General features: G+C 43.7%; 1 protein-coding gene across 1 annotated transcript; it reads right to left on the minus strand.

Annotated features, from left to right (window-relative positions):
- Nucleotides 1-410: 410 nt before the first annotated feature.
- Nucleotides 411-19,095, minus strand: CCDC97 (coiled-coil domain containing 97). Its single transcript, XM_056538335.1, has 4 exons — nt 18,576-19,095; nt 16,007-16,261; nt 1,553-1,667; nt 411-1,214 (listed from the first exon to the last, which is right to left on the minus strand). The coding sequence occupies exons 1-4, from the start codon at nt 18,997-18,999 to the stop codon at nt 1,061-1,063; spliced, it is 948 nt and encodes a 315-aa protein (XP_056394310.1). The 5' UTR covers nt 19,000-19,095; the 3' UTR covers nt 411-1,060.
- Nucleotides 19,096-19,967: the final 872 nt, after the last annotated feature.

The following is a 19,967-nucleotide window of genomic DNA, read 5'->3' on the forward strand; positions in this document are numbered from 1 at the left end:
AATTTACCCGTTTCTTGGGACGGAAGAAGAATTTGTGCATGTGCCGTTTTTTCTTCCATCACAAATAGCGTCTGTTATTCATGACGGGCTATGACGGTTAATCAAAAAATCCCGTAGACTTGAATGGGATTTAGTAACGGCCGTTTAAAATCCATTTTTAAGGCTTTTCTAATGCAACGTTTCCCAACCAGGGTGCCTCCAGCTGTTGCAAAACTACAACTCCCAGCATGCCCGGACAGCCAACGGCTGCCCGGGCATGCTGGGAGTTGTAGTTTTGTAACAACTGGAGGCCCCCTGGTTGGGAAACACTGTTCTAATGGACATTTATAACGGATCCTTTAACGGAGCAACTTTATAGTGTGAAAGGGGCCTTAAACTAATTAGAAATGGACATGAAGAATTATCAAACCGATTTTTATTTAGGAATTTGTCTCTCAAACTAGAATTTTTTTTATCAAAAGAGTCAACAGAATAAAGCAGATTTTTGCCTTATTATTGGTGCAGCGTTGACTTGACTACTAACAACATTGCTGGCATTGCTTAGATCAGTGTTTTCCAACCAGTGTGCCTGCAGGTGTTGCAAAACTACAACTCCCAGCATGCCCGGACAGCCGAAGTCTGTCCGGGCATGCTGGGAGTTGTAGTTTTGCAACAGCTGGAAGCTCTCTGGGTGGAAAAGACTGGCTTAGGACATCCAGGAATATAACAGAAAAGCACAATACGCATAAAACAGCATTTACCATAGTCTTTGGTGCAACTTACTCCTTATGTATATGTTTTTAATTCCCAGGATGAGTTCATAAACTGTCTTCAGTAACCCTTCAAACGTGTGAATGTAACAAAAACATGCCTTTAAGGGAAAATCCGGTATTGAGAGCACGCTCAGTCTTGTATGGAACTGTCAATAGGCAGGACTTGATATCTGCTGCCATCTAATGGCCAACCCAGTGCAGTGACTGTATTTTGCAATGGCTCCTCCATCCTTAGGGCCACAGTTAGAAGAGGATAACAGGAGGGTGATCTCTACCACGTAAAAAAATGAAATGGACAAGTGATAAAATCACTCATTGCAGTCTACGGTCTCTCCATTTGGCCTTTGATCCTCTTCTTCCATCTCATCTATACCCTCGTCATCATCGTCATCAAAGTAACGCTCTTCTTCATCCCGATTGACAATGTCCAGATTGTCAAAGTCTGGGTTATCGTCTACTTCGCTAATAGAAAAACACAGCACATATACAGGATTAATAAAAAGGAGGGAGACTGTATATCCCAGCTGTGAACACGTATCACCTACACAGGGACTGACTGCTAAAATGGGACTGCAACGCCCCATCGCATGACCCCTTTGGAGAGGAGATGTATGGAGTATGTGGCCGAGCTTGTCTGTTACTGCTATATTCATTATGGAAGATAGGGAAACGGCTAGGTGTTACTGAAGAGGTCCAGCAGGAGGGTCAGTTCACAAATTATTGGTTGCTATAGGCAACTCGTTCGCTTACAGTCATACTGTGAACAGAGGTGGCAGCATAAAACATAAAGCCTCATTTACCTGTAGTCGAAATCTCGATCTTTTCCATCCAAAAACCTCTGATGCATGCGGCTGACGAACTCCTCCCTCATCAGAGCCCGCTCCTCGCCGTCCACCTCAGATTGCAGCTCAGACTCTGTAGGATAAAGGACACAGTATGGCATAGAGTCCAGAGATGGCAGGTGCAAAGCTTAAAAAGGAGTTATCCAGTGTTTTAGAAAAACTAATATGATGGTGGATCAGGGGGGTAATTAGAAGAAAAAAATAAAAATGTAACTATACTTACCTAGCCCTGGTTCCCTGCAGCTCCCACTTACCTCTGTCCAGTCCCCTGGTCTTCTCTCTTCTTCTAAGATGAGCGCTAAATGCAGGACCTGCTGGCTGCATCGCTATCCCTTCTCAGTGATTGGCTGACCTTGCAGACTCTACATGAAGCACTCGTCTCAGAAGCAGGAAGAAGAGAGAGCTGGTAATTGGACAGGAGCTGTGGGGGTCCAGGACTAGGTAAGTATGTTATCTTAAAGGGGTACTCCGCTGCTCAGCGTTTGGAACAAACTGTTCTGAACGCTGGAGCCGGGAGCTTGTAACGTCAAAGCCCTGCCCCTCATGAAGTCACACCCCGCCCCCTCAATGTAAATCTACGGCTGTCACGCCCCCACCCATAGACTTGCATTGAGGGGGCGGGACGTAGTCATGAGGGGGTGGGGCTATGACGTCACGAGCTCCCGGCTCCAGCGTTCAGAACAGTTTGTTCCAAACGCTGAGCAGCGGAGTACCCATTTAAAGTGGTAGTTCAGTTAAGTAAAATATCATTTATTTAATTCCCTCACGTAACGATGAATCTAACTTTCTAAGCAAGTAATTAAAAGTAATGCTTCACTGCAGATCTATATGAAGCACAAAAAATGTGCGAAATGCAGGAAAATGAGCCATCCAGCCTCCACTCTGTCTCTAGAGAAAGGGAAGAAGGCGCCTCATGTGTGGGATCAGCAGATCTTGTGAGTGGGGGGAAGGGAGGTAATCCCAAGCCGCTTACCAAAGTTGGTTGTGCGCCCACACACAACAAGGTTTAGCGTGAAGTGTACAAGTCGGTCCACTGCAGCCCTCCTTAGTAGAGTAGAAACGAGGATAAAGTGACCATAAAAGCAGGAGTTTAGTCCGGCGCAGAAAGGAACCATCAGCAGGCAGGATAAAATCAAGGGATTTATTGAATGCAACGCGTTTCGCTGCGCATGCGCAGCTTCTTCCGGCTTGTCAAAATGAGGCTAGTGGCAGGTATATATACCCCCAACAATTAACCATTTACAAACTTTTGAATGTTATCACATAATAGTATATGCGTGAATATACATACAATACAGATAAAAAATAATAAAAATATACAAAGGGCATATAAATAACATGAATACAGATAAATATAATTATAAATATATGAGTGATATAGAAAATATATTCACAATAAACTTTTAAAATACAACTAATGTGAATAGACATATTGTATGGCTCAAAAGGGTCACACCCATCACAGAAAATGATTCCCCGGAGGGTATATTCACAAGGGAAAAAAACTGAATACAGAAGCAATGTTATTTTGTTATTTTGATAGAAACCCATACGTATAACAAGAATGTATATGACAAAAAACGGGGGGGGGGGGGGCAGTCGTAAGTATACATGGGACTGCACAAGCATAAGGAGTGGAGGATCCAAAAGAGTGTAATAACGCAAAAGAAAAGAAAAAGCGCAGCATATGAACACTCCTCTAGGTAACAACATAAAAAAAATATATTTTTATCAATACGGAGCAAGAACTGCAAAATGTATATACAGATTACAAGGTAAATAATGATGAAATCACAAAAAGGGTGTATGAGAATATAAGAATTGTGAAAAGACTTACACTGTAACGGAAAAAAAGGGCCAACGCTCTAGGATGAACAGCAGGGAGGGAACGGTACATGGATTAATATACTATATCATATTGTTATTATGGGAGATAATTATTTTACTGTGTCAATACATTCGTTAAAGCCTTGGGGGTGTAACGTATGTAATTTATGAATCCAGAAGGATTCACGATTATTTAGTCTTTGTAATCTATTGGGTGAATGTATAGGGATGGTTTCTAGAATAATTAATTTGAATGATTCAGTATTTTTGTGATGATGAAAGGAAAAATGTCGTGATAAACTATGTAACATAAAACTATGTTTTATGTTCCATCTGTGTTTGTTCATCCTAGAGCGTATCGTCTGTATTGTACGACCGACGTATTGACGGTCGCAACCACAAGAGATTAAATAAACGGCATATGTAGTGTCACAATTCAGTGTATCCTTTAGTTTAAAAGTTTGTTGTGTAAAGTGAGAGGAGAAGGTGTCGGTTTGGACAACCCACTCACAGCAAAGACAACGGCTTTTTTTACACGGGGAACAAAGAGGTTTTGATGTTATAGTTTTATGTATTACTGAATGATCGAAAAATCTACTAGGAGCTAATATATTGTTAAGATTTTTGGAACGTCTATAGGTGATATTTGGAGTTGAAGGAATTAGTTGATTCAAAACATTATCGTTTTGGATAATCGGCCAGTTCTTGAGTAGCATTTTTCTAATATTAGATGCTTCAGTATTGTAATTAGTGACAAAATTATATCTAAAACTATTATCTAGCTGGTCTGAACTAGATTTTTTTGAAATTGGGGTGACTAGGTCAGATTGTTTTTTGTTTTTTACTTTGATATATGCCTTAGTCAGAAGGGATTTGGGATATCCCCTCTGAATAAAGCGTTCCTTTAGAACAGGGGTCCTGACTCAGGACATCCCTGTGTTCCGAAAGATGCTTTCGGAACACAAGGATGCATCTGTTAAGTCCCTGCGGCCCGCGTTTACTTTAAAAACGCGGGGACCGCCGGGAACAGGCGCACGCAGCGACGTCACTGACGTCCCATGCGTGCGCCCATGGCAACGGAGCGGAGAAACAGAGAAGAAGCAAGGACGTAAGTGTTTACCAGCGGCGCGTCCCTTCGGTGTTCTGACCACCGATCCTCCGGTCCTGCTATGGCCGGAGCGGTGGTCGGAACACTGAAATGGGGCAGTACACAGGCATACAGCCTCCAGTCATGGCTGGAGGCTGTATGCCTGTGGGGGGACATACTGCCAATGTAATTTGGGGGACTATACTGCACCTTATGTGGGGGGAACTATACTGCACCTTATGTGGGGGGAAACTATACTGCACCTAATGTGGGGGGAAACTATACTGCACCTAATGTGGGAGGAAACTATACTGCACCTAATGTGGGGGGAAACTATACTGCACCTAATGTGGGGGGAAACTATACTGCACCTAATGTGGGGGGAAACTATACTGCACCTAATGTGGGGGGGAAACTATACTGCACCTAATGTGGGGGGGAACTATACTGCACCTAATGTGGGGGGGAACTATACTGCACCTAATGTGGGGGGGGAACTATACTGCACCTAATGTGGGGGGGAACTATACTGCACCTAATGTGGGGGGAACTATACTGCACCTAATGTGGGAGGAAACTATACTGCACCTAATGTGGGGAAACTATACTGCACCTAATGTGGGGGGAAACTATACTGCACCTAATGTGGGGGGAAACTATACTGCACCTAATGTGGGGGGAAACTATACTGCACCTAATGTGGGGGGGAACTATACTGCACCTAATGTGGGGGGGAACTATACTGCACCTAATGTGGGGGGGGAACTATACTGCACCTAATGTGGGGGGGAACTATACTGCACCTAATGTGGGGGGAACTATACTGCACCTAATGTGGGGGGAACTATACTGCACCAATGTGGGGGGAACTATACTGCACCAATGTGGGGGGAACTATACTGCACCTAATGTGGGGGGAACTTTCCCATTGAAATACTGGTAAGTTTGTTGATTTAAATTTACTTGTTCTTCATTTTAAATATTGTATTTATTCGCGCTTTGTTTCTTCACTTCAGAATAAGATATAGGCAGTGTGCATAGGAATTTGTTCATAGTTTTTTTTTTTTATTTTTTTTTTACTCCGGCCCTCCAACGGTCTGAGGGACCATGAACTGGCCCCCTGTTTAAAAAGTTTGAGGACCCCTGCTTTAGAATGTCAGCTTGGACAATAAAGTCATTATCAAATGTACAGTTTCTGCGGATTCGCAGATACTGGCCATATGGAACACCCCTTACCAGCTGGGGTAGTGGGCGCTATCGAACTGTAAAAAACTATTAACGTCGACTGATTTGAAAAAAGTTTTAGTAGAAATTGTGCCATTGTCTGTCTTATGGATCTCAAGATCCAAAAACTGAATGAATGTTTCTGCATATTGCATAGTAAATTTTATGCCCCATGAATTGGTGTTGAGCTCATTTACAAACAGCTCAGCTTAGTTGTATTTTAAAAGTTTATTATGAATATATTTTTTTTCTATATCACTCATATATTTATAATTATATTTATCTGTGTTCATGTTATTTATATGCCCTTTGTATATTTTTATTATTTTTTATCTGTATTGTATGTATATTCACGCATATACTATTATGTGGTAACATTCAAAAGTTTGTAAATGGTTAATTGTTGGGGGTATATATACCTGCCACTAGCCTCATTTTGACATGCCTGAAGAAGCTGCGCATGCGCAGCGAAACGCGTTGTATTCAATAAATCCCTTGATTTTATCCTGCCTGCTGACGGTTCCTTTCTGCGCCGGACAAAACTCCTGCTTTTATGGTCACTTCATTCTCGTTTCCACTCTGTCTCGGCTTTCTTCCCCTAACTGCCTCTGGCCCCCACCCTTGGAGACAGAGTCATGTGACTTTTCTGCTGTCTCTGAGTCCATGTAAGCCATGCCCCCAGAAGCAACTGCACAGAAGAAAGATCTGATAACTGAGGAAGTGAGGGGGTTTACAGATGGACTTTTTGGGAATGCTGGGAGTTGTAGTTTTGTAAGAGATGGAGGCACCCATTTTGTGAATCATTGCTTTATAGAACAGGAGATGGAAGCAGGATGGGAATGGTTGCTTAGTAATGCTCTGAGGGTTGGGGCCAAGAGACTGGGGAAGAAACGGCAGTTAGGAGCAAGTGAGCACAGAGCGGCAGCAAAGGATGCTGGGACCTGTAGTTTAAAGACAGCGTGCAGGGAAGGGAGCAAGTAGGAGGGCAGAAAGGTGTATTAGAGCCATGTACAGGAGATTTAATAGGTCACAGTAGAATAATAGATGCAAGGTTAAAGGGGTATTCCAGGAAAAAACTTATTTTTATATATCAACTGGCTCCGGAAAGTTAAACAGATTTGTAAATTACTTCTATTAAAAAATCTTAATCCTTCCAATAGTTATTAGCTTCTGAAGTTTTCTGTCCAACTCCTCAATGATGATGTCATGTCCCGGGAGCTGTGCATGATGGGAGAATATCCCCATAGGAACTGCACAGCTCCTGGGACGTGAGTCTCAGAAAGCAGTTAGACAGAAAACACCAACTCAACTTCAGAAGCTAATAACTATAGGAAGGATTAAGATTTTTTAATAGAAGTAATTTACAAATTTGTTTAACTTTCTGGAGCCAGTTGATCTATATTAAAAAAAAGTTTTCCTCATGATAACCCCTTTAACCCCTTAACCCCTTAAGGACCCAGCCATTTTACACCTCAGGACCCGGCCATTTTTTGCACATCTGACCACTGTCACTTTAAACATTAATAACTCTGGGATGCTTTTAGTCATCATTCTGATTCCGAGATTGTTTTTTCGTGACATATTCTACTTTAACATAGTGGTAAAATTTTGTGGTAACTTGCATCCTTTCTTGGTGAAAAATCCCAACATTTTATGAAAAATTTGAAAATTTTGCACTTTTTTTTAACTTTGAAGCTCTCTGCTTGTAAGGAAAATGGATATTCCAAATAATTTTTTTTTTTTATTCACATATACAATATGTCTATTTTATGTTTGCATCATAAAATTTAAGTGTTTTTACTTTTGGAAGACACCAGAGGGCTTCAAAGTTCAGCAGCAATTTTCCAATTTTTCACAAAATTTCCAAACTCACAATTTTTCATGGACCAGTTCAGGTTTGAAGGGGATTTGAAGGGTCTTCATATTAGAAATACCCCACAAATTACCCCATTATAAAAACTGCACCCCCCAGAGTATTCAAAATGACATTCAGTCCGCGTTTTAACCCTTTAGGTGTTTCACAGGAAGAACAGCAAAGTGAAGGAGAAAATTCACAATCTCCATTTTTTACACTCGCATGTTCTTGTAGACCCAATTTTTGAATTTTTACAAGGGGAAAAAGGAGAAAATGTATACTTATATTTGTATCCCAATTTCTCTCGAGTAAGCACATACCTCATATGTCTAAGTAAAGTGTTCGGCGGGCGCAGTAGAGGGCTCAGAAGCGAAGGAGCGACAAGGGGATTTTGGAGAGTACGTTTTTTTTAAATGGTTTTTGGGAGGCATGTTGCATTTAGGAAGCCCCATTGGTGCCAGAACAGCAAAAATCCCCCACATGGCATACCATTTTGGAAACTAGACCCCTTGAGGTACGTAACAAGGAATAAAGTGAGCGTTAATACCCCACAGGGGTTTCACGACTTTTGCATATGTAAAAAAATAAAAATAAAATTTCACTAAAATGTGTGTTTCCCCCCAAATTTCACATTTTTGCAAGGGTTAATAGCAGAAAATACCCCCCAAACATTGTAACCCCATCTCTTCTGAGTATGGAGGTATCCCATAAGTTGACCTGAGGTGTACTATGGGTGAACTACAATGCTCAGAAGAGAAGGAGTCATATTTGGCTTTTTGAGAGCAAATTTTGCTCGGGGGCATGTCGCATTTAGGAAGCCCCTATGGTGCCAGGACAGCAAAAAAAAAAACACATGGCATACCATTTTGGAAACTAGACCCCTTGTGGAACGTAACAAGAAATAAAGTGAGCCTTAATACCCCACAGGGGTTTCACGACTTTTGCATACGTAAAAAATAAATAAAAAAAAATCACTAAAATGTGTGTTTCCCCCCAAATTTCAACATTTTTACAAGGGTTAATAGCAGAAAATACCCCCCAAAATTTGTAACCACATCTCTTCTGAGTATGGAGGTACCCCATAAGTTGACCTGAAGTGCACTACGGGCGAACTACAATGCTCAGAAGAGAAGGAGTCATATTTGGCTTTTTGAGAGCAAATTTTGCTCGGGGGGCATGTCGCATTTAGGAAGCCCATATGGTGCCAGGACAGCAAAATAACCCCCACATGGCATACCATTTTGGAAACTAGACCCCTTGAGGAACGTAACAAGGCATAAAATGAGCATTTACCCCCCACTGGTGTCTGTCAAATCTTTGGAACAGTGGGCTGTACAACATTTTTAATTTGCACAGCCCATTGTTCCATAGATCCGTCAGACACCAGTGGGGTGTAAATTCTCACTTCACCCCTCATTACATTCCGTGAGGGGTCTAGTTTCCGAAATGGGGTCACATGTGGGGTTTTGTTTTTTTTGCGTTTGTCAAAACCGCTGTAACAATCAGCCACCCCTGTGCAAATCACCTCAAATGTACATGGTGCACTCTCCCTTCTGGGCCTTGTTGTACGCCCCCAGAGCACTTTGTGCCCACATATGGGGTATCTCCGTAGTCGGGAGAAATTGTGTTACAAATTTTGTGGGGCTTTTTTCCCCTTTACCTCTTGTCAAAATGAAAAGTATAGGGCAACACCAGCATGTTAGTGTAAAAAGTTTATTTTTTTTACACTAACATGCTGGTGTAGACCCCAACTTCACCTTTTCATAAGGGGTGAAAGGAGAAAAAGACCCCCAAGATTTGTAAGGCAATTTCTCCCGAGTACGGCGATACCCCATATGTGGCCCTAAACTGTTGCCCTGAAATACGACAGGGCTCCAAAATGAGAGCGCCATGTGCATTTGAGGCCTGAATTAGGGATTTGCATAGGGGTGGACATAGGGGTATTCTACGCCAGTGATTCCCAAACAGGATGCCTCCAGCTGTTGTAAAACTCCCAGCATGCCTGGACAGTCAACGGCTGTCTGGCAATACTGGGAGTTGTTGTTTTGCAACAGCTGGAGGCTCCATTTTGGAAAGAGTGGCGTACCAGACGTTTTTCATTTTTATTGGGGAGGGAGGGGGGCTGTGTAGGGGTATGTGTATATGTAGTGTTTTTTACTTTTTATTTTATTTTGTGTTAGTGTAGTGTAGTGTTTTTAGGGTACAGTCACACGGGCGGGGGGATTACAGCGAGTTTGAGCTGCCGCGCAAAATTTGCTGCATCGCAAACTTGCAGCCCGATACTCACTGTAAGCCCCCTGCCCATGTGAATGTACCCTGTACATTCACGGGGGGGGGGGGGGGGGGGGGGGGGGGGGGACCTCCAGCTGTTGCAAAACTACAACTCCCAGCATGCCTGAGAATGTTTGGGAGTTGTGGTTTTGCAACAGCTGGAGGCACACGGGTTGGGAAACACTGAGTTAGGAAACAATGTTTCCCAACCAGTGTGCCTCCAGCTGTTGCAAAACCACAACTCCCAAACATTCTCAGGCATGCTGGGAGTAGTAGTTCGGCAACATCTTTAGAGCCAGATGTTGCCGAACTACAACTCCCAGCATGCTTGGAGTTGTAGTTTTGCAACATCTGGAGGACTACAGTTTGCAGACCACTAATACAGTGGTTCCCAATCTGTGCCCTTCCAGATGTTGCAAAACTACAACTCCCAGTATGCCAAAACTGTCCAGGCATGCTGGGAGTTGTAGTTCTGCAACATCTGAAGGGCCAGATGTTACAGAACTACAACTCCCAGCATGCCTGGACAGTAAGGGCATGCTGAGGATGTGTAGTTTTGCAACACCTGGAAGGGCACAGTGGTCTCCAAACTGTGTACCTCCAGATGTTGCAAAACTGCAACTCCCAGCATGCCCAGATGCCAAGGGCTGTCTGGGCATGCTGGGAGTTGTAGTTTACAGGGTCCTATTACAGCAATGCATGTCGCTTTACGGCGACGTGCATTGCTGTAAAGGGCCCGACCGCGGCTGAAGATCTACTCACCTGTCGCCGCCGCCGTCTTCATCGTCTGGATCCGGGTCTTCAGGGACGAGGTAAGTACCGGGGCCGGTCCCCAGCACTCCCCCGTCCCCTGCCGCGTCCTCCGGTCTTCCTCTCGTCCTCTCCGGACTTTCAGGGGCCGGGCAGGACGGGAGGAAGTAACCGCCCCCCCTCCTGCGATTGGTCGGTTAACTAACCGACAGATCGCAGGGGATCGGAGGAGGTGGCCGGCTTGCCACCTCGCTCCGATACTCCAGCATGGTCCTGGCTGTCTGCGACAGCCGGGATCATGCGAAATTACCGGGCGGTCGGGTCCCAGAGACCCGATCAGCCCGGTATCGCCGCAGATCGCAAGGGCGGTTTCCCTTGCGATTTGCGGCGATCGCCGACATGGGGGGCCTACATGGCCCCCCTCGGCGTTTGCCCTGGATGCCTGCTGAAGGATTTCAGCAGGCATCCAGTTCCGATCTCTGCCCGGCGAGCGGCAGAGACCGGAAAACGCCATGACGTATGCATACGTCATGGGTCCTGAACAGGTTAAGGACGGAGCCCATTTTCACCTCTAGGACGAAGCCCTTTTTTGCAAATCTGACCACTGTCACTTTAAACATTAATAACTCTGGAATGCTTTTAGTTATCATTCTGATTCTGAGATTGTTTTTTCGTGACATATTCTACTTTAACTTAGTGGTAAAATTTTGTGGTAACTTGCATCCTTTCTTGGTGAAAAATTCCAAAATTTGATGAAAAAATTAAAAATTTTGCATTTTTCTAACTTTGAAGCTCTCTGCTTGTAAGGAAAATGGATATTCCAAATACATTTTTTTTGGATTCACATATACAATATGTCTACTTTATGTTTGCATCATAAAATTGACGAGTTTTTACTTTTGGAAGACACCAGAGGGCTTCAAAGTTCAGCAGCAATTTTCCAATTTTTCACAAAATTTTCAAACTCGCAATTTTTCATGGACCAGTTCAGGTTTGAAGTGGATTTGAAGGGTCTTCATATTAGAAATACCCCACAAATGACCCCATTATAAAAACTACACCCCCCAAAGTATTCAAAATGACATTCAGTAAATGTTTTAACCCTTTAGGTGTTTCACAGGAAAAGCAGCAAAGTGAAGGAGAAAATTCAAAATCTTCATTTTTTACACTCGCATGTTCTTGTAGACCCAATTTTTGAATTTTTACAAGGGGTAAAAGGAGAAAATTTATACTTATATTTGTAGCCCAATTTCTCTCGAGAAAGCACATACCTCATATGTCTATGTAAAGTGTTCGGCGGGCGCAGTAGAGGGCTCAGAAGCGAAGGAGCGACAAGGGGATTTTGGAGAGTACGTTTTTCTGAAATGGTTTTTGGGGGGCATGTCACCTTTAGGAAGCCACTATGGTGCCAGAACAGCAAAAAAAAAAACACATGGCATACCATTTTGGAAACTAGACCCCTTGAGGAACGTAACAAGGAATAAAGTGAGCCTTAATACCCCACAGGTGTTTCACGACTTTTGCATATGTAAAAAAAAAAGAAAAAAAAAATTTCACTAAAATGTGGGTTTCCCCCCAAATTTCACATTTTTGCAAGGGTTAATAGCAGAAAAGACCCCCCAAAATTTGTAACTCCATATCTTCTGAGTATGGAGGTACCCCATAAGTGGACCTGAAGTGCACTACGGGCGAACTACAATGCTCAGAAGGGAAGGCGTCAAATTTTGCTCGGGGGGCATGTCACATTTAGGAAGCCCCTATGGTGCCAGAACAGCAAAATAACCCCCACATGGCATACCATTTTGGAAACTAGACCCCTCACAGAATGTAATGAGGGGTACAGTGAGCATTTACCCCCCACTGGTGTCTGACAGATCTTTGAAACAGTGGGCTGTGCAAAATTTTTCATTTTCACGGACCACTGTTCCAAAGATCCGTCAGACACCTGTGGGGTGTAAATTCTCACTGCACCCCTTATTAAATTCCGTGAGGGGTGTAGTTTTCAAAATGGGGTCACATGTGTGTGTTTTTTTTTTTTTGCGTTTGTCAGAACCGCTGTAACAATCAGCCACCTCTGTGCAAATCACCTCAAATGTACATGGCGCACTCTCCCTTCTGGGCCTTGTTGTGCGCCCCCCGAGCACTTTGCGCCCACATATGGGGTATCTCCGTAGTCGGGAGAAATTATGTTACAAATTTTGGGGGGCATTTTTCCCTTTTACCTCTTGTGAAAATGAAAAGTATAGGGCAACACCAGCATGTTAGTGTAAAAATTTTTATTTTTTTACACTAATGCTGGTGTAGACCCCAACTGTTCCTTTTCATAAGGGGTAAAAGGAGAAAAAGCCCCCCAAAATTTGTAAGGCAATTTCTCCCGGGTACGGCGATACCCCATATGTGACCCTATTCTGTTGCCTTGAAATATGACAGGGCTCCAAAGTGAGAGCGCCATGTGCATTTTAGGCCTGAATTAGGGACTTGCATAGGGATGGACATAGGGGTATTCTACGCCAGTGATTCCCAAACAGGGTGCCTCCAGCTGTTGCTAAACTCCCAGCATGCTTGGACAGTCAATTGCTGTCCAGAAATGCTGGGAGTTTTTGTTTTGCAACAGCTGGAGGCTCCATCTTAGAAACACTGCCGTACAATACGTTTTTCATTTTTATTGGAGAAGGGGGGTGGGGGGGGGGGCAGTGTACGTGTGTATATGTAGTGTTTTACTCTTTATTTTATGTTAGTGTAGTGTAGTGTTTTTAGGTTACATTCACACTGGCGGCAGATTACACTGAGTCTCCCGCTAGGAGTTTGAGCTGCGGCGGAAAATTTGCCGCATCTCAAATTTGCAGTGGGGAACTCACTGTAATCTGCCGCCAGTGTGAACGTACCCTGTACATTCACACGGGAGGGGGGTGAAAACTACAACTCCCAGCATGCACTGACAGACCATGCATGCTGGGAGTTGTAGTTTTGCAACAGCTGGAGGCACACTGGCTGGAAAACCTTGAGTTAGGTTCTATGACCTAACTCAGTATTTTCCAACCAGTGTGCCTCCAGCTGTTGCAAAACTGCAACTCCCAGCATGTACTGATTGCGGAAGGGCATGCTGGGAGATGTAGTTATGCAATGGCTGGAGGCACGCAAGTACAACTTCCAGCATGCCAAGACAGCCTTATGCTGTTCCTGAATGCTGGGAGTTGTAGTTTTGCAAGATTTAGAGGGGTTCAAGTTGTAAATCACTGTCCAGTGGTCTCAAAACTGTGGCCCTCCAGATGTTGCAAAACTACAACATCTGGAGGGCTACAGTTTGAGACCACTTAGTGATCTACAACCTGAACCCCTCTAAATATTGCAAAACTACAAGTCCCAGCATGCCCACACAGCAAACAGCTGTCTGGGCATGCTGGGAGTTGTAGTTTTGCAACATCTGGAGGGCCACGGTTTAGAGACCACTGTAAACTGTGGCCCTCCGGATGTTGCTAGGCAACAACTCACCTAGCAGGACCCGGAAGCCGCCGCACGTGGGGGATCCCCGCATGGAGGATCGCGATCCGGGATCCAGGTAGGGACCTTCGGCGCCGACCCTCCCTGGACGGTTCCCCCGTTTTCCCCGGACACCGATAGGTGGGCAAAGCGGGGGAACCGAACTTTAACCCCCCCTCCCCCGGTCTGCTATCGGTCGGTCGCTCGGCCGACCAATAGCAGGGATAGGAGGGGTGGCAACCCTGCCACCAAACTCCTATCCCTTTAGGGGGATCTAGGGTGTCTCGGACACCTACGATCCCTCTTATTTTCCGGGTCACCAGTGACCCGTTTGACCCGGAATCGCGCAGATCGCAGGTCTGAATTGACCTGCGATTTGCGCGCATCGCGGTCATGGGGGGGTCTCAGGACCCCCCTCGGCGATGTGCCGGGATGCCTGCTGTTAGATAACAGCAGTCATCCCGGCCCGATCACCGCTACCGGTGAGGCGGCGCACCCGGAACCCCGCGACGTACATGTACGTCGCCGCACGCCAAGTGACACTTTGCGGCGCCGTACATGTACGTCGCCCGTCGTGAAGGGGTTAATGTCCTAAGCTGATTTTTTATTTTTTTTTATTCCGTTGATTGGATAACCCTTTTAATTACAAGGTGCTTAAAATGTATCTTAACTTTTGAACAACTTTCTGTGATGTCATAAGCCTGGATTGGTGGGGCTCCAGCTCCCGAGATTCAAACTGATCGCTACAAATAAGGTAAAGCAGTGCTGAGCACTGTACCCCTTTATTTCTGCTCCGCTTTCAGACCTTTCTACAGACTGTACATCGCTCACTCAGCTTTCTATGATCAGAAGCTTTCTATATATCAGAGGCTTGTTTAAAGGGGTACTCCGGTGGAAAACATTTTTTTTTTTTTCATATCAACTGGCTCCAAAAAGTTAAACAGATTTGTAAATAACTTCTATTAAAAAATCCTAATCCTTCCAGTACTTATCAGCTGCTATTATGCTTCACAGGAAGTTCATTTCTTTTTGAATTTCTTTTCTGTCTGACCACAGTGCTCTCTGCTGACACCTCTGTCTGTGTCATGAACTGTCCAGAGCAGGAGAGTTTTGCTATGGGGATTTGCTCCTGCTCTGGACAGTTCATGACACAGACAGAGGTGTCAGCAGAGAGCACTGTGGTCAGACAGAAAAGAAATTCAACAAGAAAAGAACTTCCTGTGGAGGATACAGAAGCTGAATTAAGATTTTTTTAATAGAAGAAATTTACTAATCTGAATAACTTTCTGGAACCAGTTGAAATTTTTTTTTTCCCACCGGAGTACTCCTTTAAGTTTAGGTCATGTACATAACATTTTAACATTTTACATAAACACATCAAAACCAGTCATCAGTTAAAAGGGGTACTCCGCTGGAAAACATTTTTTTATTTTTATTTTAATTGACTGGTGCCAGAAATGTAAACATATTTGTAAATTACTTCTATTTAAAAATCTTAATCCTTACAGTACTTATCAGCTGCTGTATGCTCCACAGGAAGTTTATTTCTTTTAGAATTTTTGTCTCAACACAGTGCTCTCTGCTGACACCTCTGTCCAGAGTAGGAGCAAATCCTCATAGCAAACCTCTCCTACTCTGGACAGTTCCTGACATGGACAGAGGTGGCAGCAGAGAGCACTGTGGTCAGACAAAGAAAATTCAAAAAGAAAAGTACTTCCTCTGGAGTATACAGCAGCTGATAAGTACTGGAAGGATTAAGATTTTTTTAATAGAAATAATTTACAAATCGGTTTAACTTTCTGGCATCAGTTGATTTAAAACGTTTCCAGATTAAAGTACAGAGAAATAGTCAGATATGTAGAGTATTTCCCATGACAAGGTCTACTGTATGTGGACTTTGGAGGCCTCTGTTACTCACCCTCCTCAGCGCTGTCGTCCGTCTCCTCCTCCTCCTCTTCACAGTTCTGCTCCAGCTCCCGCTGAGCCTCCAGCCTCATCTGCAGTGACTGCTCCTGGCAGGAGTTAAGGAGAACATCTGATAGAGAACTGGCCTGAGCCATGTCCCGACTGTTCTGTGACATGATCTCCTCCTCGCTCTGGTACTGTCCCACATAGTGCTCATACATGAGGGGGTCCCGAGCTCGCATCTGCTCATCACTGAAATATTCCCCATCTATATAAAGAAGAAACAGAATATGTATAAGACAAAGGGAGAGTAGGAGCAAGAGGTGAAGGCTGAATGGGCATAAATAACATTTCCAAGGTTTTTAATACCTTACGTCTTTGCTGTGTTTTCGGGGTTTTAAAAGGGTAGAAAGTGCGGAGGCTTAAAGGGGTTATCCAGGCCAAAACTTTTTTTTATATATCAACAGACTCCGGAAAGTTAAACAGATTTGTAAATTACTTCTATTAAAAAATCTTAATCCTTCCAATAGTTATTAGCTTCTGAAGTTGAGTTGTTGTTTTCTGTCTAACTGCTCTCTGATGACTCACGTCCCAGGAGCTGTGCAGTTCCTATGGGGATATTCTCCCATCATGCACAGCTCCCGGGACGTGACATCATCATTGAGCAGTTAGACAGAAAACTTCAGAAGCTAATAACTATTGGAAGGATTAAGATTTTTTAATAGAAGTAATTTACAAATCTGTTTAACTTTCCGGAGCCAGTTGATATATATAAAAAAAGGTTTTGCCTGGATAACCCCTTTAAAGGGGTACTCCATTAACCAGTGTTGGGAAGTCAATGTTCCGAATGCTGTTTTCACGCTGCGGGGGTCTGCCACGCCCCTCCTGACATCACAGCCATGCCCCCTCAATGCAAGTCTCTGGGAGGGGGCGTGTCACGATCACACCCTATCGGTGCAGCTAAGACGCTAGAGAGAGTGTGATGGTGCAAGGGTTAAAGCCGCCAGACCTCTACAAGTCCCAGCAAGTCACCAAATTAACCCTTTGATAAACGTGTTTCACCAGAGCTGCCTTCAGAAAGGTGAGCTCATATATTTAGAGATCAAAGACCAGAGCTGACAAAACCTTGCAACCTAGGATACCTCCCAATTAACCTCAAGAGCAGTGTTTCCCCCAACCAGTGTGCCTCCAGCTGTTGGCTGTTCCTGCATGCTGGGAGTTGTAGTTTTGCAACAGCAGAAGGCACGCTGGTTAGGAAACACTGACCTACTGTAGGATAAGCTATGGGGTTTTCTTAGGGCATAGGGACATCATAGAAGAGTGTTATGGCTAGGAAATACAAAATACTTTATCTACAATACTTTATTGGGAGCGCTTTTGCTCATTTGTGGTACATTTTTATTTTAGGGTTCAGCGGCAGTTTAAAAAAAAAAGCAGTATTAAAAAAATAAATAAAATAAAAAAATATATTATTTCTTAATGTAAACTTAGACTAGACAGTCTAGGATTGCACCAGATTTTTCACAGTGGCTCATACTGTTTCAACATCTGGCACATCTGTAGATTGTCTAGTTTGCACCATCTTCTAGTTAGCTCAATTGTACGCCAATATTTAGCATGATTTTTGGCGTTTTGCAAAAATTCATTTCATGCTGGGGCCAGGTATACAAAAAAAAAAATTTCTATACTTGCCTACCTCTAGTACCCCTCAGCTCCAGTTTGGCTTTGTCCAGTCCACATATCTTTTTTCCCTGCTTTCAAGATGAGCACTTGGAGCCCGACTTACCAACTCCAATCACCGGCTGAGACAGGACACTGAGCTGAGGTCAATGATTGGCTGAGCCGTCAGGTACTGCTCATCTTGGGAGCAGGAAGAAGACATATGATCAAGGCACTGGAAGAAGCTGAACTGGACCATTGGGGGACTGGGGTTAAGTTAGTATAGATTTTTTTTCTATTTTTCCCCGGCCCCAACAGGATATGATTCTTTGGAAAACAACGAACAACCCATTTAAAATCCCTTTCAGCAAAGGCACATTCACCTACTGGTAAGCCAAGCCCCGTTGTCAAGTAAGACATGAAAGAGAGTCTAAGACACATTAAAAAAATGTGTTGCAGGTCACGTAAGCCAAGTTTTTTTTCTTGCGAAAAGGTCTCCAGATTTTTTACACAGGTAATTTTATACTGCTGTGGGGACTTTTTGGAGAATTGGAAAACATCTGTCATTCCACCTGAGAACGACACTCACTGGGCATTCAGCATCTGTACTGCCCAACATGCAGTTGTGTCTCTACACCAATAGTAAGATGGGATAGGAGAGTAAGAATAGCTTGATATTTTAGTCAAAATTCAGTCTGGACAAACACTTTGTCCAGACATATGATAGGGCAGAGTTATCCAAATGCGAGGAGTTGTAGTTTTGTAACACCTAGAGGGTAACAGTTTGAAGACCACTGTCATAGGGACATCAGAGAACCCCTCTATTAGAATAGATAGCTGCAGCATGCACTACATGGTTTCCCTTTCACTTCATAAATTTGTGCATTTAAGATGAGACATCCATATAACGAGAATCGTCATACCTGTGATCAGTTGCTGGAGGGCAGCGTATCTCTTATTTCGGACTCTTGTACGATGAACTTTTTTGAGTGAGGCTTTGCGGATTTCCTTGAAGTAGAAATCAGCGGTGTAGTCCCCAGATAAGTGGCTAAAGCATTCAAGATGTTCTTCTCTAAGAACCTTCCGGAAACGCTCCAGAAAGACAAGAGGTTTGGTCTGGTAGAGGTCCAGAAGCAGTGACATCTTCTGCTCATGGCTAAACTCAGGCTCCCCTATTTGCTGGCTGCGGATGGGCACTTGGCTTGCAGCAATCTCTGTGAACATATCCGAGAGAGGGCCACTGACAACGGCCGGGTCCTGACTTACGGGGTCTTCTCGGCTACCCAAACATCTGGCCACTTTCAGGGCCTTTGCTAGCTTTATGCCATCGTCTACATTGGTGTCCATCTCATTGTCACATGTGAGTTTCTCCTCTTCTGTTTTCTTGTCTTGGACCTCTGCAGCAGGTTCTGATCCATCACCTTTATAGGAAAAAATATCTAAATAAATATAAAAATACTACATAAATGATACCTGGTTGTACATAGTGTATCACTAGGATATGCCAGCACTGGTGAAGGTATGACTTTTGGGGCCTGCACTGATCCTAAGAATGAAGAGACCCATGCTCACTGCTATATCCAAACCTTCCATAGAATATTCTTGAGAGGAGATTCCGGAGATCAGTGGGGACGCTACATCCTTCAATCATTTATAGCTAATACTTTGTATTGCTATAGAGGTATATGGTGGAAATAGCCCCTTTAAAGGGAGACTGTCACCAGAAGTTAGTCTATATAACTGATGGCAACACATTATATAGTGTAAAATAGGTTTTCCTACCAGGCCCAGATGTCCTCCTAAGCATCCTCTTATACCAAGTGTCTCCATACAGCAGCCCTCCAGCCATTGCATAACTACAACTTTCAGCATGCCCAAACAGCCACCTGGAGGGCTGCAGTTTTGAGACAACTCATCTATACTGACTGTAAAAGCTCCTGCCACAGAAAGTTCATTTATTACAACATAGTGGACACTCAAGTCAGTATTTTTAGCCAAAACCAGGAGTTCAAATCTTTCCATTAAAGATTTTTAGCAGCACTATGGTGTATGTATTCCAGATCATAGGCGGGTAACATGGCAGCACAATTATTTTTTGTATTACAGATCACAGGCGGTAACATGGCTGATATATTTTCTGTATTTCACATCATAGGCGGCACTATAATCATAGGCTTATGATTACAGATCATAGGCTGTAATATGGCGGCACTATAATTTTGTATTACAGGTCACAGGCAGTAACATGGCTGAACTATAACTTATGCAGTACAGATCATAGTGGGCACTATAATGTATAACAGATCATATGCGAT

The sequence above is a fragment of the Hyla sarda genome, chromosome 9, assembly GCF_029499605.1.
Source record: "Hyla sarda isolate aHylSar1 chromosome 9, aHylSar1.hap1, whole genome shotgun sequence".
Taxonomy (NCBI): domain Eukaryota; kingdom Metazoa; phylum Chordata; class Amphibia; order Anura; family Hylidae; genus Hyla; species Hyla sarda.

Excerpts from the sequence above, each read along its gene's own strand:
- CCDC97 (XM_056538335.1), bottom strand. The coding sequence starts at position 18,999 with ATGGACACCAATGTAGACGATGGCATAAAGCTAGCAAAGGCCCTGAAA. Across the intron at positions 16,262-18,575 it reads CCTCCAGCAACTGATCACAG|ATGGGGAATATTTCAGTGAT; the intron begins GTATGACGATTC and ends TTCTTTATATAG. Across the intron at positions 1,668-16,006 it reads GGACGACAGCGCTGAGGAGG|AGTCTGAGCTGCAATCTGAG; the intron begins GTGAGTAACAGA and ends TTTATCCTACAG.